The sequence below is a fragment of the Telmatherina bonti genome (genome assembly GCF_933228915.1).
Source record: "Telmatherina bonti genome assembly, chromosome: 14".
NCBI classification, from domain to species: Eukaryota; Metazoa; Chordata; class Actinopteri; order Atheriniformes; family Telmatherinidae; genus Telmatherina; species Telmatherina bonti.
The window spans coordinates 37,568,649-37,596,090 of NC_136612.1; the positions used below are offsets into that span (position 1 = coordinate 37,568,649).

The 27,442-nt window shown below is 43.5% G+C and overlaps 1 protein-coding gene across 1 annotated transcript in view; it reads right to left on the reverse strand.

Annotated features, from left to right (window-relative positions):
- The window catches only part of LOC306765492 (MBT domain-containing protein 1-like), a 117,726-nt gene that overhangs the window by 75,615 nt on the left and 14,669 nt on the right, over nucleotides 1-27,442 (reverse strand). Inside the window, exons 8-14 of the mRNA XM_079252969.1 lie at nucleotides 22,298-22,386; nucleotides 22,118-22,216; nucleotides 21,902-22,037; nucleotides 21,774-21,829; nucleotides 4,244-4,348; nucleotides 4,020-4,167; nucleotides 2,230-2,312 (exon numbers count right to left, since the gene is read on the reverse strand). Coding sequence (XP_079109095.1) covers nucleotides 2,230-2,312; nucleotides 4,020-4,167; nucleotides 4,244-4,348; nucleotides 21,774-21,829; nucleotides 21,902-22,037; nucleotides 22,118-22,216; nucleotides 22,298-22,386 — 716 coding nt within the window. The remainder of the gene's footprint in view (nucleotides 1-2,229; nucleotides 2,313-4,019; nucleotides 4,168-4,243; nucleotides 4,349-21,773; nucleotides 21,830-21,901; nucleotides 22,038-22,117; nucleotides 22,217-22,297; nucleotides 22,387-27,442) is intronic.

Here is a 27,442-nt window from a genome sequence, read left to right on the forward strand (position 1 = left end):
GTACTTCACCCTGATGTAGTTCTTCATCCTGTCCCAGTACTTCACCCTGATCCAGTACTTCATCATGTCCCAGTACTTCACCCTGATCTAGTACTCCACCCTGTCCCAGTATTTCATCCTGTCCCAGTACTTCACCATGTTCTAGTTCTTCATCCTGTCCCAGTACTTCACCCTGTTCTAGTTCTTCATCCTGTCCCAGTACTTCACCCTGTTCTAGTTCTTCATCCTTTCCCAGTACTTCATCGTGTCCCAGTACTTCACCCTGATCTAGTACTTCATCCTGTCCCAGTACTTCACCCTGATCTAGTACTTCATCCTTTCCCAGTACTTCACCCTGATCCAGTACTTCACCATGATCCAGTACTTCACCCTGTCCCAGTACTTCACCCTGTCCCAATACTTTACCCTGATCCAGTACTTCATCCTGTCCCAGTACTTCACTCTGATCTAGTTCTTCATCCTTTCCAAGTACTTCACCCTTATCCAGTACTTCACCCTGTCCCAGTACTTCACCCTGATCTAGTACATCATCCTGTCCCCATACTTCACCCTGATCTAGTACTTCATCCTTTCCCAGTACTTTATCCTGTCCCAGTACTTCACCCTGATGTAGTTCTTCATCCTGTCCCAGTATTTCACTCTGATCTAGTACTTCATGCTGTCCGAGTACTTCACCCTGATCTAGTACTTCATCCTTTCCCAGTACTTCACCCTGATCTAGTACTTCACCCTGATCCAGTACTTTACCCTGATCCAGTACTTCACCCTGTCCCAGTACTTCACCCTGTCCCAGTACTTCATCCTGTCCCAGTACTTCACCCTGTCCCAGTACTTCACCCTGTCCCAGTACTTTACCCTGATCCAGTACTTCATCCTGTCCCAGTATTTCACTCTGATCTAGTACTTCATGCTGTCCGAGTACTTCACCCTGATCTAGTACTTCATCCTTTCCCAGTACTTCACCCTGATCTAGTACTTCATCCTGATCCAGTACTTCACTCTGATCTAGTACTTCACTCTGTCCCAGTACTTCATCCTGTCCCAGTACTTCACCCTGAGCTAGTACTTCATCCTGTCCCAGTACTTCACTCTGATCTAGTACTTCACTCTGTCCGAGTACTTCATCCTGTCCCAGTACTTCACCCTGATCTAGTACTTCATCCTGTCCCAGTACTTCACCCTGATCCAGTACTTCACCTTGTCCCAGTACTTCACCCTGTCCCAGTACTTCATCCTGTCCCAGTACTTCACCCTGAGCTAGTACTTCATCCTGTCCCAGTACTTCACTCTGATCTAGTACTTCATCCTGTCCCAGTACTTCACCCTGATGTAGTACTTCATCCTGTCCCAGTACTGCACCCTGTCCGAGTACTTCACCCTTATCCAGTACTTCACCCTGTCCCAGTACTTCACCCTGATCTAGTACATCATCCTGTCCCCATACTTCACCCTGATCTAGTACTTCATCCTGTCCCAGTACTTCATCCTGATCTAGTACTCTATCCTTTCCCAGTACTTCATCCAGTCCCAGTACTTCACCCTGATGTAGTACTTCATCCTGTCCCAGTAATTCACCCTGTTCTAGTTCTTCATCCTGTCTCAGTACTTCACCCTGTTCTAGTTCTTCATCCTTTCCCAGTACTTCATCGTGCCCCAGTACTTCACCCTGATCTAGTACTTCATCCTGTCCCAGTACTTCACCCTGATCTAGTACTTCATCCTGTCCCAGTACTTCACCCTGATCCAGTACTTCACCCTGTCCCAGTACTTCATCCTGTCCCAGTACTTCATCCTGATCCAGTACTTCATCCTGTCCCAGTACTTCACCCTGATCCAGTACTTCACCCTGTCCCAGTACTTCACCCTGATGCAGTACTTCACCCTGTCCCAGTACTTCACCCTGATGCAGTACTTCACCCTGTCCCAGTACTTCATCCTGTCCCAGTACTTCACCCTGATTCAGTACTTCATCCTATGTCATGTTAAAGTCTCCTCCGCTACATCTGGATCATCAGTGAAACTGCTGCTGAGGATGAGGAGCCGTAAAGGGAATCCAGGAGGAGAGAGTCATTTTTATGTGCTGCTGCATGAGATGGTAAAGTCAGAGACTAAGTGTTTACTTTGAAGCCGACATATTCCCCATGTGTGCGGTGTTTCCACTGACTCAGATAACACCATGGACTCAGGAAAACGTGCATTGACTGGTTGGACATTTCACCTGCTTCTCACCTTGTTGAAGAGGTTGACTGGAGCCGCCACAGACTTGCTCTCCTTTAAATACTCAAACCACCTGAAGGGAAGGCAGCTGTAACCTGATAAACACAGGGGTTATATCATCAGGCACAGTTGTCATGGTTTTGGGACATTTGTAGGCTTGGACGGGACAACGTCTCTCTGCAGAGAGCTCTCAGCCTTCTGTGAGGGCTGTGTTGCTGCAGTTTGGCCTGGGCAATAAACCGAAAATTTACAGATATCGAAATTTGATAACTGACATCATTTTGCTGACGGTCATTTCAATGTGCCCAGCAGAGCGGGGAGAAAAAAGGTTGCTGCAGAATTAAGATACGTTAAGCACATTGCAGTCACAACTGATCTCTGGACCAGTCACACAATGGATCCATACATCAGTCCAAAGTCTAGTATCAGTCTAATAGTTATCATCCATTTATTGTTACTGAGGTGAACTTCTCAAAATATTTTAATATTTGAGGCCATATTGCCCAGTCCTAGTGTTGTAAAAAAATACATTTTTACATACTCTTCCATACTAAAATTAATATCCATATAGATATCAAAAAGTATGGTATCAATACTTTACTTTGACGATTGATGGTTTATGGAAAGGACTGGCCACCTCGACACATTTTAATCAGGCTCTGCAGCCGGAAGATCCTCCCTACCGCAGGTACTGAGGTTATTGAGTTGTTGACCCACCACACACCTTTCTAGAAATGGGTTAAAAACCACTAGATATTTGCATTGATCCAAATATTAGCCATACCAATACTCTTAATGGCATAAATATAAGTCGATCTGAAAAGTCGATTATAGTGAGATAACATTAATACTAAATGTAAGAAAACTCATATTGAAAACTGTCAGAAACTTTATAATTGAGGAAAAGTTTACAAATATGAGTAATAATGCTGCCGTTTGAGTTAAATAAAAAAATAAACGCATTAACTCCACAGATTAATCTCTTTCCAACAACAATCTTTTTCAACACGGTAATTATGATGGCCTTAAAAAGAACATCGGTATCTTTATTTCCCCTCCCTGAGCAGCCACCTTATCGTGCTGGAGGGGTTTGTGTGTCCTGTAGATCTTAGTAGCTATGTGGTTGGGGGCTTTATGCCCCTGGTAGGGGCACCCATGGCAACCAGTCTGTCCCTCCCCGAGACACCTAAGTGCACACAAACACAAACAATGTATTTTCGTTCTAGTTTAGTATTCTTGGTATGGCAGTGAACCGACTGGATCTTTGCAGAGAGCTTAAAATAATGCATTCATGTTAATGTATGTTCTTATATTTATTCATATACTTCTACTGCATTGTTCTGGTTATATTGTTGTGTTTGTGGTGTTTTTATTGTTACCACCTCTACAGTAAGGAAAATAACAGAGAATCAAGCTCCAGCCTAAAGGGTATTCATGCTGAACACAGTAGACAGATATGCAGATGAACGCACAGTAATGGCTGACACATAACCAGATAGAAGGAACAAACCAGAGAAGAAGAAAATGACGCAGATACTGTCAAAACCCTGAACTCAGCACTGCCCCTTAGTGAATGAACTGACTTAACAACCATGGCAACGTAAGAGTATGTGGACAGAGACGAAAGACAACGTTTAATACGAACGCCCATGTTTACCGACAAAAGGGAGCAGAAGTAGACTTTAGTCTCAGTACTGTGATGTCCTGACTACACAGCTGTCCTAAACTTGTCCTGTTCTTAGAAAAATGTCAACACTTTGTCCTGTACTGATCTCTAATCTCCTCCATCTCCCCCGTTGTACCTCTGGGGGGTGTCAGCTCGATGTTATTGATCTCACAAAAGCCGGCCGGGAAGATGGAGGGGGACGTGGAGTGATAGCAGAACCAGTCTGAGCCATCGGCGGCCTCCGAGCCGTCGATGCCGATCATCAGGTATCCGTCAGCCAGGACCTGGAGGAGGAAGCTAGATGTGATGTCGAGCGTCCAGCCTATGGTGTTGGACTTGGAAGCTCGGCTCGACCCTTACCTTCCTCACGGTTGCAACGCAGATGGCGGAAAGGTTCAGAGGGTCGATCGCCTCCAGCTTCATGCCATCTTCAAACCAGGCTCCGCTCTGGTCCACATCATTCACCTGCAGGACAAAGACAAGTCACTGTGATGGGACAGGTGAGAGCAGCCCTATGTTGTTCCTGTTCTGGATGGTAGTATCCAGCATGTTGTTCCTGTTCTGGATAGTAGTATCCAGAATGTTGTTCCTGTTCTGGATAGTAGTATCCAGAATGTTGTTCCTGTTCTGGATGGTAGTATTCAGAATGTTGTTCCTGTTCTGGATGGTAGTATCCAGCATGTTGTTCCTGTTCTGGATGGCAGTATCCAGCATGTTGTTCCTGTTCTGGATAGTAGTATCCAGAATGTTGTTCCTGTTCTGGATGGTAGTATCCAACATGTTGTTCCTGTTCTGGATGGTAGTATCCAGCATGTTGTTCCTGTTCTGGATGGTAGTATCCAGCATGTTGTTCCTGTTCTGGATGGTAGTATCCAGCATGTTGTTCCTGTTCTGGATGGTAGTATCCAGCATGTTGTTCCTGTTCTGGATGGTAGTATCCAACATGTTATGCCCGTTCTAGATGGTAGTATCCAGAATGTTGTTCCTGTTCTGGATGGTAGTATCCAACATGTTATGCCCGTTCTAGATGGTAGTATCCAGAATGTTGTTCCTAATCTAGATGGTAGTATCCAAAATGTTGTTCCTGTTCTGGATGGTAGTATCCGGAATGTTGTTCCTGTTCTGGATGGTAGTATCCGGAATGTTGTTCCTGTTCTGGATGGTAGTATCCAGAATGGTAGTATCCAGAATGTTGTTCCTGTTCTGGATGGTAGTATCCAGAATGTTGTTCCTGTTCTGGATGGTAGTATCCAACATGTTATGCCCGTTTTAGATGGTACTATCCAGAATGTTGTTCCTGTTCTGGATGGTAGTATGCAGCATGTTATGCCAGTTCTAGACGGTAGTATCCAGAACGTTGTTCCTGTTCTGGATGGTAGTAACCAACATGTTATGCCCGTTCCAGATGGTTGTATCCAGAATGTTGTTCCTGTTCTGGATGGTAGTATCCAGCATGTTGTTCCTGTTCTAGATGGTAGTATCCAGAATGTTGTTCCTGTTCTGGATGGTAGTATCCAACATGTTATGCCCGTTCTAGATGGTAGTATCCAGAATGTTGTTCCTGTTCTAGATGGTAGTATCCAGAACGTTGTTCCTGTTCTGGATGGTAGTATGCAGCATGTTGTTCCTGTTCTAGATGGTAGTATCCAGAACGTTGTTCCTGTTCTGGATGGTAGTATCCAGAATGTTGTTCCTGTTCTAGATGGTAGTATGCAGAATGTTGTTCCTGTTCTGGATGGTAGTATCCAACATGTTATGCCCGTTCTAGATGGTAGTATCCAGAATGTTGTTCCTGTTCTGGATGGTAGTATCCAGCATGTTGTTCCTGTTCTGGATGGTAGTATCCAACATGTTGTTCCTAATCTAGATGGTAGTATGCAGAATGTTGTTCCTGTTCTGGATGGTAGTATCCAGAATGTTGTTCCTGTTCTGGATGGTAGTAACCAACATGTTATGCCCGTTCCAGATGGTTGTATGCAGAATGTTGTTCCTGTTCTGGATGGTAGTATCCAACATGTTATGCCCGTTCTAGATGGTAGTATCCAGAACGTTGTTCCTGTTCTGGATGGTAGTAACCAACATGTCATGCCCGTTCTAGATGGTAGTATCCAGAATGTTGTTCCTGTTCTGGATGGTAGTATCCAGCATGTTGTTCCTGTTCTAGATGGTAGTATCCAGAACGTTGTTCCTGTTCTGGATGGTAGTATCCAACATGTTATGCCCGTTCTAGATGGTAGTATCCAGAATGTTGTTCCTGTTCTGGATGGTAGTATCCAGCATGTTGTTCCTGTTCTAGATGGTAGTATCCAGAACGTTGTTCCTGTTGTGGATGGTAGTATCCAACATGTTATGCCCGTTCTAGATGGTAGTATCCAGAACGTTGTTCCTGTTCTAGATGGTAGTATCCAACATGTTATGCCCGTTCTAGATGGTAGTATCCAGAATGTTGTTCCTGTTCTAGATGGTAGTATCCAGAACGTTGTTCCTGTTCTGGATGGTAGTATGCAGCATGTTGTTCCTGTTCTAGATGGTAGTATCCAGAACGTTGTTCCTGTTCTGGATGGTAGTATCCAGAATGTTGTTCCTGTTCTAGATGGTAGTATGCAGAATGTTGTTCCTGTTCTGGATGGTAGTATCCAACATGTTATGCCCGTTCTAGATGGTAGTATCCAGAACGTTGTTCCTGTTCTGGATGGTAGTAACCAACATGTCATGCCCGTTCTAGATGGTAGTATCCAGAATGTTGTTCCTGTTCTGGATGGTAGTATCCAGCATGTTGTTCCTGTTCTAGATGGTAGTATCCAGAACGTTGTTCCTGTTCTGGATGGTAGTATCCAACATGTTATGCCCGTTCTAGATGGTAGTATCCAGAATGTTGTTCCTGTTCTGGATGGTAGTATCCAGCATGTTGTTCCTGTTCTAGATGGTAGTATCCAGAACGTTGTTCCTGTTCTGGATGGTAGTATGCAGCATGTTGTTCCTGTTCTAGATGGTAGTATCCAGAACGTTGTTCCTGTTCTGGATGGTAGTATCCAGCATGTTGTTCCTGTTCTGGATGGTAGAATCCAGAATGTTGTTCCTGGTCTGGATGGTAGTATCCAACATGTTATGCCCGTTCTAGATGGTAGTATCCAGAATGTTGTTCCTGTTCTAGATGGTAGTATGCAGAATGTTGTTCCTGTTCTGGATGGTAGTATCCAACATGTTATGCCCGTTCTAGATGGTAATATCCAGAACGTTGTTCCTGTCCTGGATGGTAGTATCCAACATCTTATGCCCGTTCTAGATGGTAGTATCCAGAATGTTGTTCCTGTTCTGGATGGTAGTATCCAAGATGTTATGCCCGTTCTAGATGGTAGTATCCAGAATGTTGTTCCTGTTCTGGATGGTAGTATGCAGCATGATATGCCCGTTCTGGATGGTAGAATCCAGAATGTTGTTCCTGGTCTGGATGGTAGTATCCAACATGCTATGCCCGTTCTAGATGGTAGTATCCAGAATGTTGTTCCTGTTCTGGATGGTAGTATGCAGCATGTTATGCCCGTTCTAGATGGTAGTATCCAGAATGTTGTTCCTGTTCTAGATGGTAGTATGCAGAATGTTGTTCCTGTTCTGGATGGTAGTATCCAACATGTTATGCCCGTTCTAGATGGTAGTATCCAGAACGTTGTTCCTTTTCTGGATGGTCGTATCCAACATCTTATGCCCGTTCTAGATGGTAGTATCCAGAACGTTGTTCCTGTTCTGGATGGTAGTATCCAACATGTTATGCCCGTTCTAGATGGTAGTATCCAGAATGTTGTTCCTGTTCTAGATGGTAGTATGAAAAATGTTGTTCCTGTTCTAGATGGTATTATCCAGAATGTTGTTCCTGTTCTGGATGGTAGTATCCAGAATGTTGTTCCTGTTCTAGATGGTAGTATGCAGAATGTTGTTCCTGTTCTAGATGGTAGTATGCAGAATGTTGTTCCTGTTCTGGATGGTAGTATCCAACATGTTATGCCCGTTCTAGATGGTAGTATCCAGAACGTTGTTCCTGTTCTGGATGGTAGTAACCAACATGTCATGCCCGTTCTAGATGGTAGTATCCAGAATGTTGTTCCTGTTCTGGATGGTAGTATCCAGCATGTTGTTCCTGTTCTAGATGGTAGTATCCAGAACGTTGTTCCTGTTCTGGATGGTAGTATCCAACATGTTATGCCCGTTCTAGATGGTAGTATCCAGAATGTTGTTCCTGTTCTGGATGGTAGTATCCAGCATGTTGTTCCTGTTCTAGATGGTAGTATCCAGAACGTTGTTCCTGTTGTGGATGGTAGTATCCAACATGTTATGCCCGTTCTAGATGGTAGTATCCAGAACGTTGTTCCTGTTCTAGATGGTAGTATCCAACATGTTATGCCCGTTCTAGATGGTAGTATCCAGAATGTTGTTCCTGTTCTAGATGGTAGTATCCAGAACGTTGTTCCTGTTCTGGATGGTAGTATGCAGCATGTTGTTCCTGTTCTAGATGGTAGTATCCAGAACGTTGTTCCTGTTCTGGATGGTAGTATCCAGAATGTTGTTCCTGTTCTAGATGGTAGTATGCAGAATGTTGTTCCTGTTCTGGATGGTAGTATCCAACATGTTATGCCCGTTCTAGATGGTAGTATCCAGAACGTTGTTCCTGTTCTGGATGGTAGTAACCAACATGTCATGCCCGTTCTAGATGGTAGTATCCAGAATGTTGTTCCTGTTCTGGATGGTAGTATCCAGCATGTTGTTCCTGTTCTAGATGGTAGTATCCAGAACGTTGTTCCTGTTCTGGATGGTAGTATCCAACATGTTATGCCCGTTCTAGATGGTAGTATCCAGAATGTTGTTCCTGTTCTGGATGGTAGTATCCAGCATGTTGTTCCTGTTCTAGATGGTAGTATCCAGAACGTTGTTCCTGTTCTGGATGGTAGTATGCAGCATGTTGTTCCTGTTCTAGATGGTAGTATCCAGAACGTTGTTCCTGTTCTGGATGGTAGTATCCAGCATGTTGTTCCTGTTCTGGATGGTAGAATCCAGAATGTTGTTCCTGGTCTGGATGGTAGTATCCAACATGTTATGCCCGTTCTAGATGGTAGTATCCAGAATGTTGTTCCTGTTCTAGATGGTAGTATGCAGAATGTTGTTCCTGTTCTGGATGGTAGTATCCAACATGTTATGCCCGTTCTAGATGGTAATATCCAGAACGTTGTTCCTGTCCTGGATGGTAGTATCCAACATCTTATGCCCGTTCTAGATGGTAGTATCCAGAATGTTGTTCCTGTTCTGGATGGTAGTATGAAAAATGTTGTTCCTGTTCTAGATGGTATTATCCAGAATGTTGTTCCTGTTCTGGATGGTAGTATCCAGAATGTTGTTCCTGTTCTAGATGGTAGTATGCAGAATGTTGTTCCTGTTCTAGATGGTAGTATGCAGAATGTTGTTCCTGTTCTGGATGGTAGTATCCAACATGTTATGCCCGTTCTAGATGGTAGTATCCAGAATGTTGTTCCTGTTCTGGATGGTAGTAACCAACATGTCATGCCCGTTCTAGATGGTAGTATCCAGAATGTTGTTCCTGTTCTGGATGGTAGTATCCAGCATGTTGTTCCTGTTCTAGATGGTAGTATCCAGAACGTTGTTCCTGTTCTGGATGGTAGTATCCAACATGTTATGCCCGTTCTAGATGGTAGTATCCAGAATGTTGTTCCTGTTCTGGATGGTAGTATCCAGCATGTTGTTCCTGTTCTAGATGGTAGTATCCAGAACGTTGTTCCTGTTGTGGATGGTAGTATCCAACATGTTATGCCCGTTCTAGATGGTAGTATCCAGAACGTTGTTCCTGTTCTAGATGGTAGTATCCAACATGTTATGCCCGTTCTAGATGGTAGTATCCAGAATGTTGTTCCTGTTCTAGATGGTAGTATCCAGAACGTTGTTCCTGTTCTGGATGGTAGTATGCAGCATGTTGTTCCTGTTCTAGATGGTAGTATCCAGAACGTTGTTCCTGTTCTGGATGGTAGTATCCAGAATGTTGTTCCTGTTCTAGATGGTAGTATGCAGAATGTTGTTCCTGTTCTAGATGGTAGTATGCAGAATGTTGTTCCTGTTCTGGATGGTAGTATCCAACATGTTATGCCCGTTCTAGATGGTAGTATCCAGAACGTTGTTCCTGTTCTGGATGGTAGTAACCAACATGTCATGCCCGTTCTAGATGGTAGTATCCAGAATGTTGTTCCTGTTCTGGATGGTAGTATCCAGCATGTTGTTCCTGTTCTAGATGGTAGTATCCAGAACGTTGTTCCTGTTCTGGATGGTAGTATCCAACATGTTATGCCCGTTCTAGATGGTAGTATCCAGAATGTTGTTCCTGTTCTGGATGGTAGTATCCAGCATGTTGTTCCTGTTCTAGATGGTAGTATCCAGAACGTTGTTCCTGTTCTGGATGGTAGTATGCAGCATGTTGTTCCTGTTCTAGATGGTAGTATCCAGAACGTTGTTCCTGTTCTGGATGGTAGTATCCAGCATGTTGTTCCTGTTCTGGATGGTAGAATCCAGAATGTTGTTCCTGGTCTGGATGGTAGTATCCAACATGTTATGCCCGTTCTAGATGGTAGTATCCAGAATGTTGTTCCTGTTCTAGATGGTAGTATGCAGAATGTTGTTCCTGTTCTGGATGGTAGTATCCAACATGTTATGCCCGTTCTAGATGGTAATATCCAGAACGTTGTTCCTGTCCTGGATGGTAGTATCCAACATCTTATGCCCGTTCTAGATGGTAGTATCCAGAATGTTGTTCCTGTTCTGGATGGTAGTATCCAAGATGTTATGCCCGTTCTAGATGGTAGTATCCAGAATGTTGTTCCTGTTCTGGATGGTAGTATGCAGCATGATATGCCCGTTCTGGATGGTAGAATCCAGAATGTTGTTCCTGGTCTGGATGGTAGTATCCAACATGCTATGCCCGTTCTAGATGGTAGTATCCAGAATGTTGTTCCTGTTCTGGATGGTAGTATGCAGCATGTTATGCCCGTTCTAGATGGTAGTATCCAGAATGTTGTTCCTGTTCTAGATGGTAGTATGCAGAATGTTGTTCCTGTTCTGGATGGTAGTATCCAACATGTTATGCCCGTTCTAGATGGTAGTATCCAGAACGTTGTTCCTTTTCTGGATGGTCGTATCCAACATCTTATGCCCGTTCTAGATGGTAGTATCCAGAACGTTGTTCCTGTTCTGGATGGTAGTATCCAACATGTTATGCCCGTTCTAGATGGTAGTATCCAGAATGTTGTTCCTGTTCTAGATGGTAGTATGAAAAATGTTGTTCCTGTTCTAGATGGTATTATCCAGAATGTTGTTCCTGTTCTGGATGGTAGTATCCAGAATGTTGTTCCTGTTCTAGATGGTAGTATGCAGAATGTTGTTCCTGTTCTGGATGGTAGTATGCAGCATGTTGTTCCTGTTCTAGATGGTAGTATCCAGAATGTTGTTCCTGTTGTGGATGGTAGTATCCAGCATGTTGTTCCTGTTCTGGATGGTAGCATCCAACATGTTATGCCCGTTCTAGATGGTAGTATCCAGAATGTTGTTCCTGTTCTAGATGGTAGTATCCAGAACGTTGTTCCTGTTCTGGATGGTAATATCCAGAACGTTGTTCCTGATCTAGATGGTAGTATCCAGAATGTTGTTCCTGTTCTGGATGGTAGTATCCAGAACGTTGTTCCTGTTCTAGATGGTAGTATGCAGCATGTTATGCCCGTTCTAGATGGTAGTATCCAGAATGTTGTTCCTGTTCTAGATGGTAGTATCCAGAATGTTGTTCCTGTTCTGGATGGTAGTATGCAGCATGTTATGCCCGTTCTAGATGGTAGTATCCAGAATGTTGTTCCTGTTCTAGATGGTAGTATGCAGAATGTTGTTCCTGTTCTGGATGGTAGTATCCAACATGTTATGCCCGTTCTAGATGGTAATATCCAGAACGTTGTTCCTGTCCTGGATGGTAGTATCCAACATCTTATGCCCGTTCTAGATGGTAGTATCCAGAATGTTGTTCCTGTTCTGGATGGTAGTATCCAAGATGTTATGCCCGTTCTAGATGGTAGTATCCAGAATGTTGTTCCTGTTCTGGATGGTAGTATGCAGCATGATATGCCCGTTCTGGATGGTAGAATCCAGAATGTTGTTCCTGGTCTGGATGGTAGTATCCAACATGTTATGCCCGTTCTAGATGGTAGTATCCAGAATGTTGTTCCTGTTCTGGATGGTAGTATGCAGCATGTTATGCCCGTTCTAGATGGTAGTATCCAGAATGTTGTTCCTGTTCTAGATGGTAGTATGCAGAATGTTGTTCCTGTTCTGGATGGTAGTATCCAACATGTTATGCCCGTTCTAGATGGTAGTATCCAGAACGTTGTTCCTTTTCTGGATGGTCGTATCCAACATCTTATGCCCGTTCTAGATGGTAGTATCCAGAACGTTGTTCCTGTTCTGGATGGTAGTATCCAACATGTTATGCCCGTTCTAGATGGTAGTATCCAGAATGTTGTTCCTGTTCTAGATGGTAGTATGAAAAATGTTGTTCCTGTTCTAGATGGTATTATCCAGAATGTTGTTCCTGTTCTGGATGGTAGTATCCAGAATGTTGTTCCTGTTCTAGATGGTAGTATGCAGAATGTTGTTCCTGTTCTGGATGGTAGTATGCAGCATGTTGTTCCTGTTCTAGATGGTAGTATCCAGAATGTTGTTCCTGTTGTGGATGGTAGTATCCAGCATGTTGTTCCTGTTCTGGATGGTAGCATCCAACATGTTATGCCCGTTCTAGATGGTAGTATCCAGAATGTTGTTCCTGTTCTAGATGGTAGTATCCAGAACGTTGTTCCTGTTCTGGATGGTAGTATCCAGAATGTTGTTCCTGTTCTGGATGGTAATATCCAGAACGTTGTTCCTGATCTAGATGGTAGTATCCAGAATGTTGTTCCTGTTCTGGATGGTAGTATACAGAATGTTGTTCCTGTTCTAGATGGTAGTATGCAGCATGTTATGCCCGTTCTTGATGGTAGTATCCAGAATGTTGTTCCTGTTCTAGATGGTAGTATGCAGAATGTTGTTCCTGTTCTGGATGGTAGTATCCAACATGTTATGCCCGTTCTAGATGGTAGTATCCAGAACGTTGTTCCTGTTCTGGATGGTAGTATCCAACATGTTATGCCCGTTCTAGATGGTAGTATCCAGAATGTTGTTCCAGTTCTAGATGGTAGTATGCAGAATGTTGTTCCTGTTCTAGATGGTAGTATGCAGCATGTTGTTCCTGTTCTAGATGGTAGTATCCAGCATGTTGTTCCTGTTGTGGATGGTAGTATCCAGCATGTTGTTCCTGTTCTGGATGGTAGTATCCAACATGTTATGCCCATTCTAGATGGTAGTATCCAGAACGTTGTTCCTGTTCTGGATGGTAGTATCCAACATGTTATGCCCGTTCTAGATGGTAGTATCCAGAATGTTGTTCCTGTTCTGGATGGTAGTATCCAGCATGTTGTTCCTGTTCTAGATGGTAGTATCCCGAATGTTGTTCCTCTTCTGGATGGTAGTATGCAGCATGTTGTTCCTGTTCTAGATGGTAGTATCCAGAATGTTGTTCCTGTTCTAGATGGTAGTATGCAGAATGTTGTTCCTGTTCTGGATGGTAGTATGCAGCATGTTGTTCCTGTTCTAGATGGTAGTATCCAGAACGTTGTTCCTGTTGTGGATGGTAGTATCCAGAATGTTGTTCCTGTTCTGGATGGTAGTATCCAACATGTTATGCCCGTTCTAGATGGTAGTATCCAGAATGTTGTTCCTGTTCTAGATGGTAGTATCCAGAACGTTGTTCCTGTTATGGATGGTAGTATCCAGAATGTTGTTCCTGTTCTGGATGGTAATATCCAGAACGTTGTTCCTGATCTAGATGGTAGTATCCAGAATGTTGTTCCTGTTCTGGATGGTAGTATCCAGAATGTTGTTCCTGTTCTAGATGGTAGTATGCAGCATGTTATGCCCGTTCTAGATGGTAGTATCCAGAATGTTGTTCCTGTTCTAGATGGTAGTATCCAGAACGTTGTTCCTGTTCTGGATGGTAGTATCCAGAATGTTGTTCCTGTTCTGGATGGTAATATCCAGAACGTTGTTCCTGATCTAGATGGTAGTATCCAGAATGTTGTTCCTGTTCTGGATGGTAGTATCCAGAATGTTGTTCCTGTTCTAGATGGTAGTATGCAGCATGTTATGCCCGTTCTAGATGGTAGTATCCAGAATGTTGTTCCTGTTCTAGATGGTAGTATGCAGAATGTTGTTCCTGTTCTGGATGGTAGTATCCAACATGTTATGCCCGTTCTAGATGGTAGTATCCAGAACGTTGTTCCTGTTCTGGATGGTAGTATCCAGCATGTTGTTCCTGTTCTGGATGGTAGTATCCAACATGTTATGCCCGTTCTAGATGGTAGTATCTAGAACGTTGTTCCTGTTCTGGATGGTAGTATCCAACATGTTATGTCCGTTCTAGATGGTAGTATCCAGAATGTTGTTCCAGTTCTAGTTGGTAGTATGCAGAATGTTGTTCCTGTTCTAGATGGTAGTATGCAGCATGTTGTTCCTGTTCTAGATGGTAGTATCCAGCATGTTGTTCCTGTTGTGGATGGTAGTATCCAGCATGTTGTTCCTGTTCTGGATGGTAGTATCCAACATGTTATGCCCATTCTAGATGGTAGTATCCAGAACGTTGTTCCTGTTCTGGATGGTAGTATCCAACATGTTATGCCCGTTCTAGATGGTAGTATCCAGAATGTTGTTCCTGTTCTGGATGGTAGTATCCAGCATGTTGTTCCTGTTCTAGATGGTAGTATCCCGAATGTTGTTCCTCTTCTGGATGGTAGTATGCAGCATGTTGTTCCTGTTCTAGATGGTAGTATCCAGAATGTTGTTCCTGTTCTAGATGGTAGTATGCAGAATGTTGTTCCTGTTCTGGATGGTAGTATGCAGCATGTTGTTCCTGTTCTAGATGGTAGTATCCAGAACGTTGTTCCTGTTGTGGATGGTAGTATCCAGAATGTTGTTCCTGTTCTAGATGGTAGTATGCAGCATGTTATGCCCGTTCTAGATGGTAGTATCCAGAATGTTGTTCCTGTTCTAGATGGTAGTATGCAGAATGTTGTTCCTGTTCTGGATGGTAGTATCCAACATGTTATGCCCGTTCTAGATGGTAGTATCCAGAACGTTGTTCCTGTTCTGGATGGTAGTATCCAACATGTTATGCCCGTTCTAGATGGTAGTATCCAGAACGTTGTTCCTGTTCTGCATGGAAGTATCCAACATGTTATGCCCGTTCTAGATGGTAGTATCCAGAATGTTGTTCCTGTTCTAGATGGTAGTATGCAGAATGTTGTTCCTGTTCTAGATGGTAGTATGCAGCATGTTGTTCCTGTTCTAGATGGTAGTATCCAGCATGTTGTTCCTGTTGTGGAGGGTAGTATCCAGCATGTTGTTCCTGTTCTGGATGGTAGTATCCAACATGTTATGCCCATTCTAGATGGTAGTATCCAGAACGTTGTTCCTGTTCTGGATGGTAGTATCCAACATGTTATGCCCGTTCTAGATGGTAGTATCCAGAATGTTGTTCCTGTTCTGGATGGTAGTATCCAGCATGTTGTTCCTGTTCTAGATGGTAGTATCCCGAATGTTGTTCCTGTTCTGTATGGTAGTATGCAGCATGTTGTTCCTGTTCTAGATGGTAGTATCCAGAATGTTGTTCCTGTTCTAGATGGTAGTATGCAGAATGTTGTTCCTGTTCTGGATGGTAGTATGCAGCATGTTGTTCCTGTTCTAGATGGTAGTATCCAGAACGTTGTTCCTGTTGTGGATGGTAGTATCCAGCATGTTGTTCCTGTTCTGGATGGTAGTATCCAACATGTTATGCCCGTTCTAGATGGTAGTATCCAGAACGTTGTTCCTGTTCTGGATGGTAGTATCCAACATGTTATGCCCGTTCTAGATGGTAGTATCCAGAACGTTGTTCCTGTTCTGGATGGTAGTATCCAACATGTTATGCCCGTTCTAGATGGTAGTATCCAGAATGTTGTTCCTGTTCTAGATGGTAGTATCCAGAACGTTGTTCCTGTTCTGGATGGTAGTATCCAGAATGTTGTTCCTGTTCTGGATGGTAGTATCCAGAACGTTGTTCCTGTTCTAGATGGTAGTATCCAGAATGTTGTTCCTGTTCTAGATGGTAGTATGCAGAATGTTGTTCCTGTTCTGGATGGTAGTATCCAGAATGTTGTTCCTGTTCTAGATGGTAGTATGCAGCATGTTATGCCCGTTCTAGATGGTAGTATCCAGAATGTTGTTCCTGTTCTAGATGGTAGTATGCAGAATGTTGTTCCTGTTCTGGATGGTAGTATCCAACATGTTATGCCCGTTCTAGATGGTAGTATCCAGAACGTTGTTCCTGTTCTGGATGGTAGTATCCAACATGTTATGCCCGTTCTAGATGGTAGTATCCAGAACGTTGTTCCTGTTCTGCATGGAAGTATCCAACATGTTATGCCCGTTCTTGATGGTAGTATCCAGAATGTTGTTCCTGTTCTAGATGGTAGTATGCAGAATGTTGTTCCTGTTCTGGATGGTAGTATCCAACATGTTATGCCCGTTCTAGATGGTAATATCCAGAACGTTGTTCCTGTTCTGGATGGTAGTATCCAACATCTTATGCCCGTTCTAGATGGTAGTATCCAGAACGTTGTTCCTGTTCTGGATGGTAGTATCCAAGATGTTATGCCCGTTCTAGATGGTAGTATCCAGAATGTTGTTCCTGTTCTGGATGGTAGTATGCAGCATGATATGCCCGTTCTGGATGGTAGAATCCAGAATGTTGTTCCTGGTCTGGATGGTAGTATCCAACATGTTATGCCCGTTCTAGATGGTAGTATCCAGAATGTTGTTCCTGTTCTGGATGGTAGTATGCAGCATGTTATGCCCGTTCTAGATGGTAGTATCCAGAATGTTGTTCCTGTTCTAGATGGTAGTATGCAGAATGTTGTTCCTGTTCTGGATGGTAGTATCCAGAACGTTGTTCCTTTTCTGGATGGTCGTATCCAACATCTTATGCCCGTTCTAGATGGTAGTATCCAGAACGTTGTTCCTGTTCTGGATGGTAGTATCCAACATGTTATGCCCGTTCTAGATGGTAGTATCCAGAATGTTGTTCCTGTTCTAGATGGTAGTATGAAAAATGTTGTTCCTGTTCTAGATGGTATTATCCAGAATGTTGTTCCTGTTCTGGATGGTAGTATCCAGAATGTTGTTCCTGTTCTGGATGGTAGTATGCAGAATGTTGTTCCTGTTCTGGATGGTAGTATGCAGCATGTTGTTCCTGTTCTAGATGGTAGTATCCAGAATGTTGTTCCTGTTGTGGATGGTAGTATCAAGCATGTTGTTCCTGTTCTGGATGGTAGTATCCAACATGTTATGCCCGTTCTAGATGGTAGTATCCAGAATGTTGTTCCTGTTCTAGATGGTAGTATCCAGAACGTTGTTCCTGTTCTGGATGGTAGTATCCAGAATGTTGTTCCTGTTCTGGATGGTAATATCCAGAACGTTGTTCCTGTTCTAGATGGTAGTATCCAGAATGTTGTTCCTGTTCTGGATGGTAGTATCCAGAATGTTGTTCCTGTTCTAGATGGTAGTATGCAGCATGTTATGCCCGTTCTAGATGGTAGTATCCAGAATGTTGTTCCTGTTCTAGATGGTAGTATGCAGAATGTTGTTCCTGTTCTGGATGGTAGTATCCAACATGTTATGCCCGTTCTAGATGGTAGTATCCAGAACGTTGTTCCTGTTCTGGATGGTAGTATCCAGCATGTTGTTCCTGTTCTGGATGGTAGTATCCAACATGTTATGCCCGTTCTAGATGGTAGTATCTAGAACGTTGTTCCTGTTCTGGATGGTAGTATCCAACATGTTATGCCCGTTCTAGATGGTAGTATCCAGAATGTTGTTCCAGTTCTAGATGGTAGTATGCAGAATGTTGTTCCTGTTCTAGATGGTAGTATGCAGCATGTTGTTCTTGTTCTAGATGGTAGTATCCAGCATGTTGTTCCTGTTGTGGATGGTAGTATCCAGCATGTTGGTCCTGTTCTGGATGGTAGTATCCAACATGTTATGCCCATTCTAGATGGTAGTATCCAGAACGTTGTTCCTGTTCTGGATGGTAGTATCCAACATGTTATGCCCGTTCTAGATGGTAGTATCCAGAATGTTGTTCCTGTTCTGGATGGTAGTATCCAGCATGTTGTTCCTGTTCTAGATGGTAGTATCCCGAATGTTGTTCCTCTTCTGGATGGTAGTATGCAGCATGTTGTTCCTGTTCTAGATGGTAGTATCCAGAATGTTGTTCCTGTTCTAGATGGTAGTATGCAGCATGTTGTTCCTGTTGTGGATGGTAGTATCCAGCATGTTGGTCCTGTTCTGGATGGTAGTATCCAACATGTTATGCCCATTCTAGATGGTAGTATCCAGAATGTTGTTCCTGTTCTGGATGGTAGTATCCAGCATGTTGTTCCTGTTCTAGATGGTAGTATCCCGAATGTTGTTCCTCTTCTGGATGGTAGTATGCAGCATGTTGTTCCTGTTCTAGATGGTAGTATCCAGAATGTTGTTCCTGTTCTAGATGGTAGTATGCAGAATGTTGTTCCTGTTCTGGATGGTAGTATGCAGCATGTTGTTCCTGTTCTAGATGGTAGTATCCAGAACGTTGTTCCTGTTGTGGATGGTAGTATCCAGAATGTTGTTCCTGTTCTAGATGGTAGTATGCAACATGTTATGCCCGTTCTAGATGGTAGTATCCAGAATGTTGTTCCTGTTCTAGATGGTAGTATGCAGAATGTTGTTCCTGTTCTGGATGGTAGTATCCAACATGTTATGCCCGTTCTAGATGGTAGTATCCAGAACGTTGTTCCTGTTCTGGATGGTAGTATCATACATGTTATGCCCGTTCTAGATGGTAGTATCCAGAACGTTGTTCCTGTTCTGCATGGAAGTATCCAACATGTTATGCCCGTTCTAGATGGTAGTATCCAGAATGTTGTTCCTGTTCTAGATGGTAGTATGCAGAATGTTGTTCCTGTTCTAGATGGTAGTATGCAGCATGTTGTTCCTGTTCTAGATGGTAGTATCCAGAATGTTGTTCCTGTTCTAGATGGTAGTATGCAGAATGTTGTTCCTGTTCTGGATGGTAGTATCCAGAATGTTGTTCCTGTTCTAGATGGTAGTATGCAGCATGTTATGCCCGTTCTAGATGGTAGTATCCAGCATGTTGTTCCTGTTCTAGATGGTAGTATGCAGAATGTTGTTCCTGTTCTGGATGGTAGTATCCAACATGTTATGCCCGTTCTAGATGGTAGTATCCAGAACGTTGTTCCTGTTCTGGATGGTAGTATCCAACATGTTATGCCCGTTCTAGATGGTAGTATCCAGAACGTTGTTCCTGTTCTGCATGGAAGTATCCAACATGTTATGCCCGTTCTTGATGGTAGTATCCAGAATGTTGTTCCTGTTCTAGATGGTAGTATGCAGAATGTTGTTCCTGTTCTGGATGGTAGTATGCAGCATGTTGTTCCTGTTCTAGCTGGTAGTATCCAGAACGTTGTTCCTGTTGTGGATGGTAGTATCCAGCATGTTGTTCCTGTTCTGGATGGTAGTATGCAGAATGTTGTTCCTGTTCTAGATGGTAGTATGCAGCATGTTGTTCCTGTTCTAGATGGTAGTATCCAGCATGTTGTTCCTGTTGTGGATGGTAGTATCCAGCATGTTGTTCCTGTTCTGGATGGTAGTATCCAACATGTTATGCCCATTCTGGATGGTAGTATCCAGCATGTTGTTCCTGTTCTGGATGGTAGTATGCAGCATGTTGTTCCTGTTCTAGATGGTAGTATCCAGCATGTTGTTCCTGTTGTGGATGGTAGTATCCAGCATGTTGTTCCTGTTCTGGATGGTAGTATCCAACATGTTATGCCCATTCTAGACGGTAGTATCCAGAACGTTGTTCCTGTTCTGGATGGTAGTATCCAGAATGTTGTTCCTGTTCTGGATGGTAGTATCCAGCATGTTGTTCCTGTTCTAGATGGTAGTATCCCGAATGTTGTTCCTGTTCTGGATGGTAGTATGCAGCATGTTGTTCCTGTTCTAGATGGTAGTATCCAGAATGTTGTTCCTGTTCTAGATGGTAGTATGCAGAATGTTGTTCCTGTTCTGGATGGTAGTATGCAGCATGTTGTTCCTGTTCTAGATGGTAGTATCCAGAACGTTGTTCCTGTTGTGGATGGTAGTATCCAGCATGTTGTTCCTGTTCTGGATGGTAGAATCCAGAATGTTGTTCCTGGTCTGGATGGTAGTATCCAGAATGTTGTTCCTGTTCTAGATGGTAGTATCCAGAATGTTGTTCCTGTTCTGGATGGTAGTATCCAGAATGTTGTTCCTGTTCTAGATGGTAGTATGCAGCATGTTATGCCCGTTCTAGATGGTAGTATCCAGAATGTTGTTCCTGTTCTAGATGGTAGTATGCAGAATGTTGTTCCTGTTCTAGATGGTAGTATCCAGAATGTTGTTCCTTTTCTAGATGGTAGTATGCAGCATGTTGTTCCTGTTCTGGATGATGGTATCCAGCATGTTGTTCCTGTTCTGGATGGTGGTATCCAGCATGTTGTTCCTGTTCTGGATGGTAGTATCCAGAATGTTGTTCCTGTTCTGGATGGTAGTATCCAGAATGTTGTTCCTGTTCTAGATGGTAGTATGCAGCATGTTATGCCCGTTCTAGATGGTAGTATCCAGAATGTTGTTCCTGTTCTAGATGGTAGTATGCAGAATGTTGTTCCTGTTCTAGATGGTAGTATCCAGAATGTTGTTCCTTTTCTAGATGGTAGTATGCAGCATGTTGTTCCTGTTCTGGATGATGGTATCCAGCATGTTGTTCCTGTTCTGGATGGTGGTATCCAGCATGTTGTTCCTGTTCTGGATGGTAGTATCCAGAATGTTGTTCCTGTTCTGGATGGTAGTATCCAGAATGTTGCTGGGATCCACATCAATCTTTGATGTCTTGGAAAACCTGTTGGAAACTTCTCCTGGATTTTTTGGTTTGGCAAAAGTTGTGGAGTTATACGCATTAATTCATTTTTCTACATCACTCAGTCCAAGTCATGGTTGCGTGAAGCTGGAGTCTAACCCAGCAAGCATCAGGTGAGATGCAGGTACACCTGGACAGTTCACCAGTCCAACACAGAGAGATAAACAGCCGTTCACATGTGCGTTCCTGGAGAGACTCTAGACAGAGGAACCATTAATCTAACAGCATGTCTTTGGATGGTGGGGGGAAGCCAGAGAACCCAGAGAGAACCCACGCATACACGGAAAACAAAAGCCATCATTCCAATGTTCCCCACAGCTGAGGCTCGAACCAGCGATCTTCTTGCTGTGAGGCTGCGGTGATAAACAGCAAACTTCCATGCAGATATACTGAAATGGTTGCAATGAGAAAGAATGCTTCACAACATCCTGCATCCAGATGCTGATCCAGATCTAGGTTAGACCAGGACCCGTTCTCAGAAAAAGGAGTTTTTACGTAACAGAAGGTCTCGAACTTTTTGAGTTGCAACCCCAAAACAACATTCATCAGTGCTCGCTTTACCTGCATTAACTGTTCAAATCAACAGTCCTGATAAATTCCACAATTCCTTTGAGAAATGGAGGTTATGTGGCGGTTATCTGCAGAACCCCCGACTGGGGGGCGTCGACAGAAAACCGCCATGTTTCTTTTAGAGCTTCAACCTGAAAAATGGCCGACATGTCAGGTGACGCTCACCTGAGCAAACAGCTGTCCAGGTGCGTCCATCTGTCCGTCCAGCTTCTTGGACACATCTGAAAAACAGAGAAGATCTTCTTCAGTCCTCCATCATCATTGTCACCGCCCTGCAGCGGGAGGAAACTCACCAGATCGTTTGAAGCGGTGTCCGATGGACCGAGACCACCCAATGCTGTGGATCAGAGGACTGTACATGTGGCACCAGAAGTCGTCTGTCCCGTCATCGCACTCCTCGTAGACGAGCCGCAGCCGTCCGCCAATCACCTGCAATGCCAACACGTCGGGAGGAAGATCAAACCCGGACCGCCGCTCGCACCCGGACCACCAGTCCCACCAACACCCACCTGTTCCACCAGAGCCACCCGGGTCCGACACAAGTGAGTCTTGTCCACCACCTCCACCCTCATCTGCCTCTTGAAGGGGAACTGCATGCTCTCCTGCACCTGAGGGAGGAAGAGGAGGATGAAGGTCAGTCATGGGGCCCTGACTCCTCCAGAAGCCGGTCCAGGTGAGTTTATAGTCACCTTGGAGGAGAAGTCCGGTGGCAGAGTCTTGGAGCCTGTCAGTCTTTTGATAAGGAAGGTCTTCCAGTTGGTGAAGCGGTGCAGGATGGCTGAGATGACAGGAAACGTCTCACCATCATCATCATCACCATCACCATCATCATCATCACCACCATCATCACCACCATCATCATCATCACCATCACCACCATCATCATCACCACCATCATTACCACCATCATCATCACCACCATCACCACCACCATCATCATCACCACCATCACCACCACCATCACCACCATCATAATCATCATCATTACCACCATCATCATCATCACCACCATCACCACCACCACCACTATCATCACCACCATCATCATCATCACCATCACCACCATCATCATCATCATCACCACCATCATCATCACCATCATCATCATCACCACCATCACCACCACCATCATCATCATCGCAATCACTACCATCATCATCACCACCATCACCACCATCATCATCATCACCATCACCACCATCATCATCACCACCATCATCATCATCACCATCACCACCATCATCATCATCACCATCACCACCATCATCATCATCACCATCATCATCATCACCATCACCACCATCATCATCACCATCACCACCATCATCATCACCACCATCATCATCATCACCATCACCACCACCATCATCACCACCATCATCATCATCACCACCACCACCATCATCATCACCACCATCACCACCACCATCATCACCACCATCACCACCACCATCACCACCATCACCACCATCATCATCATCACCACCATCACCATCATCACCACCATCACCACCACCATCATCACCACCATCACCACCACCACCATCATCATCATCACCATTCAATTCAATTCAATTCAACTTTATTTATATAGCGTCAAATCACGGCAATGCCATCTCAAGACGCTTTACAGACAGAGGGGAAAACATAATGAAGGCCAATTCATAACAGCCTATATAAGGAAACCAACAGATTGAGTTGAGTCCAACTCAATCTCCCATCCTGAGCAAGCACACTGGCAACAGTGGGAAGGAAAAAACTCCCTTTTAACAGGAAGGAAACCTCCGGCAGAACCCGGCTCAGGACAGGCAGCCATCTGCCTCTGCTGTGTGGGGGGAAGAGGACAGAAAGACAACAGACAACAGGAACTGCTACTCCCGGCCAGGCAGACCTGCTGAGACAGGAGACATACATGTTAATGATGCAACACTGTTATGGGGGGTAAAAGAAAGAGATAAAGAGAAAAAGAAAGAAGCTCAGTGTATCAGGAAATGTCCCTCAGCAGTCTAAACCTATAGCAGCATAACTAAGGGATGCTAACCATCCCTAGCTATAGGACTTATCAAAAAGATAAGTCTTCAGCCTAGTCTTAAAGGTGGGGAGGGTGTCTGCTTCCCTAACACTAACTGGGAGCTTATTCCATAAGAGAGGGGCCTGATAACCAAAGGCTCGGCCTCCTGCTCGGCTCTTTGAGACTCTAGGAACCACAAGTAAGCCTGCAGTCTGCGAACGAAGTACTCTGCTTGGTATATAAGGAACTATGAGGTCTTTGATATATAGTGGTGCCTGGTTGTGGAGGGCTTTATATGTAAGGAGAAGGATTTTAAATTCTATTCTAGATTCAACAGGCAGCCAATGAAGAGAGGCTAAAACTGGAGAAATATGATCTCTCATGCTGGTTCTGGTCAGGACTCTGGCTGCAGAATTCTGGATCAGCTGAAGGCTTTTCAGGGCATATTTAGGACAGCCCAGTAATAGAGAGTTACAGTAATCTAGTCTCGAAGTAACAAAAGCGTGAACCAGTTTTTCTGCATCACTCCGAGACAGAATGTCCCTAATTTTGGCTATATTACGTAAATGAAAGAAGGCTGTTTTAGTAACCTGCTTAATATGTGGGCCAAAGGACAGGTCAGGGTCAAATATTACTCCAAGGTTTCTCACTGTAGCACTGGAAGCTAAAGTAATGCCATCCAGGTTCATTACAAAACCGGAAAATTTAGCTCTGAGTTTTTCAGATCCAACGAGAATTACTTCAGTCTTATCTGAGTTTAAGAGGAGAAAATTTCTAGACATCCAAGTCTTTATGTCTATGAGACAATTTTGTAGCCTATTGGGCTGATTTGTTTCATCTGGTTTAAAGGATAAGTATAGTTGAGTATCATCTGCATAACAATGAAAGTTTATTCCATGCTGTCTAATAATTTTGCCTAAAGGGAGCATATATAGTGTGAAGAGTATTGGTCCAAGTACAGAACCTTGAGGAACTCCATGACTTACTGTAGTTTGGGAGGAGGACTTGTCATTTACATGAACAAACTGAAGTCTATCAGATAAATATGATTTAAACCAGCTTAACGCTGTACCTGTAATTCCAACCACCTGTTCTAGTCTCTGTAACAGAATGTTATGATCGACTGTATCAAATGCAGCACTAAGATCAAGCAAGATAAGTACGGACACAAGTCCTTTGTCTGAGGCCATAAGAAGGTCATTAGTAACTTTCACCAATGCTGTCTCAGTACTATGATGAGCTCTAAATCCTGACTGAAACTCCTCGCATAAATTATTTCTGCTCAGGTGGGCTTGTAGCTGAGCTGAAACTATTTTCTCCAGAATTTTGGACATAAACGGGAGGTTAGATATAGGTCTATAATTTGCTATCACCTCTGGATCCAGAGATTGCTTTTTAAGTAAAGGCTTGATTACAGCAGTTTTAAATGATTGTGGTACATATCCTGTCACTAAAGACATATTGATAAGATTTAGTAGTGATGTATTAATTAAAGGGAAAATGTCCTTAAAGAGGCTCGTTGGGAGAGGGTCTAAGATACAGGTGGATGGTTTAGATGAAGCTATTATTTTAGTTAATTCAGAGGGTTGGACAGGACAGAAACTATTTAGACACAAGTCAGATCCTGGTTCTAAGGATGCTTCGGAGACCACAACAGGCTCAACATTATAGGTAGAAGGAAGAGTATTGTCAATTTGATCTCTAATAGTATCAATTTTATTCCTGAAAAAATACATGAAATCATCACAGCTAAGTGAGAAAGGAATACATGGCTCCACAGCGCTCCGGCTCCTAGTAAGCCTAGCTACAGTGCTGAAAAGAAACCGAGGGTTGTTTTTGTTTTCCTCTATCAATGATGAATAATAAGCTGTTCTTGCCGTACGTAAGGCTTTTTTGTATACGATTAAACTTTCTTTCCAGGTTAAGTGAGACTCCTCTAGTCCTGATGAACGCCATCTGTTTTCCAAACGCCTTGATGCCTGTTTTAGAGCTCGAAGCTGGGAATTAAACCAGGGAGCCTTCATAATCTTACCTAATTTCTTCTTCTTTAGGGGAGCAACATTATCCAAGGTTGTACGCATTGAAGCTGTTATAGTATCAGCATGTTGATCAATCTGAGCAGGAGTAAGGCTTAAAGGGGGACTCTCAGTCATGCTAACACATGGTAGATGTGAAAAAATTGATTCAATTGACTGTTTAAATTTTGTAATATTATTGTCTGATAAACATCTACTATAGTAGAATTTATTTTTGGTCAGTGAGTAATCAAATAAAGTGAATTCAAAGGTTAATAAGAAGTGATCGGACAAGACAGGGTTTTGAGGAAATACTTTGAGCTTATCAGTCTCAATACCAGATGTTAGAACAAGACCAAGAGTGTGACCATGAGAGTGAGTGGCTCCATTGACATTTTGTGAAAACCCAATTGAGTTTAGAATAGAGCTAAAGGAAATGTTTAAACTATCATTTTCAACGTCAACATGAATATTAAAATCACCTAGTACAATGACCTTATCAGTAGTCAGCACTAACTCAGACAAGAGATCAGAGAATTCGGTCAGAAACTCGGAGTAAGGTCCAGGTGGGCGATACACTAATGCTAAAAGGAGCGGTTTCTCTGAATTCCATTTTGGATGAGATAAATTTAATGTCAGGAATTCAAAGGATTTATAGTTAGTTTTGTGCTTAGGATTAATTAAAAATTCTGGCTTAAAAATAGCTGCAACACCTCCTCCTCTGCCTGTAGTTCTAGGAATGTGAAAGTTTAAATAGTTAGCTGGCGAAGCTTCATTAATACTAACATAATCCTCTTGCTGTAACCAGGTTTCCGTAAGACAGAATAAATCAATGTGGTGATCACCTATCAAGTCATTGACTAATAAAGACTTATTTGGGAGGGATCTAATATTCAGTAGGCCACACTTTATTGTCTTATTTTCAGATTTTATTAGATCCATTGTTTTTATTTTTATGAGGTTTTCACGATTAACCCCAGAAGTGTTTTTGTGTTGTTTAATTCTTACTGCTGGGAAGTTGTATAAGGTCGGAATGGGGTTTTGGGTGGGCGGCGGCAGGTGGGAAGCTGCAGAAAAGTGTGTAGGACTACAATTCTGCCTCCTGGTCCCAACCCTGAGTTGTCAATTTAGCTGACTAATAAAGGAGTCCATATTGCTAGATAAGAGAGCGGCTCCATCCAACGTGGGATGGATGCCATCTCTCCTAATAAGACCAGGCTTTCCCCAAAAAGCGCTCCAATTATCTATAAAACCCACGTTGTTATCGGGACACCACCTAGACAACCAGCGGTTGAAGGATGACATGCGGCTAAACATGTCATCGCTGATTAAATTTGGCAAGGGACCAGAGAAAACTACGGAGTCCGACATGCTCTTGGCAAAGTTACACACCGAAGCAACATTAATTTTAGTGACCTCCGATTGGCGTAACCGGGTGTCGTTACCGCCGACGTGAATTACAATCTTACGGTATTTACGTTTAGCCTTAGCCAGCAGTTTCAAATACGATTCGACGTCGCCCGCTCTGGCCCCAGGAATGCATCTGACTATGGTCCCCGGTGTCTCTAGAGCCACGTTTCTGACTATGGAACTACCTATAATCAGGGTTTCTGCCTCAGCGGGTGTGTCGCCGAGCGGGGAAAATCTGTTAGAAATGTGAACAGGTCGGTGGTGGCCAGTGGGTTTTGGTTTGGGGCTACGTTTCCGCCTGACCGTCGTCCAGCCCGCCTCGGCTCCCGGCTGCGCGGGAACTGCTGAGGGACGGCTCGGGATGGCTGCCCTGGCTGGTAGCTCCGCACTGGCTAATG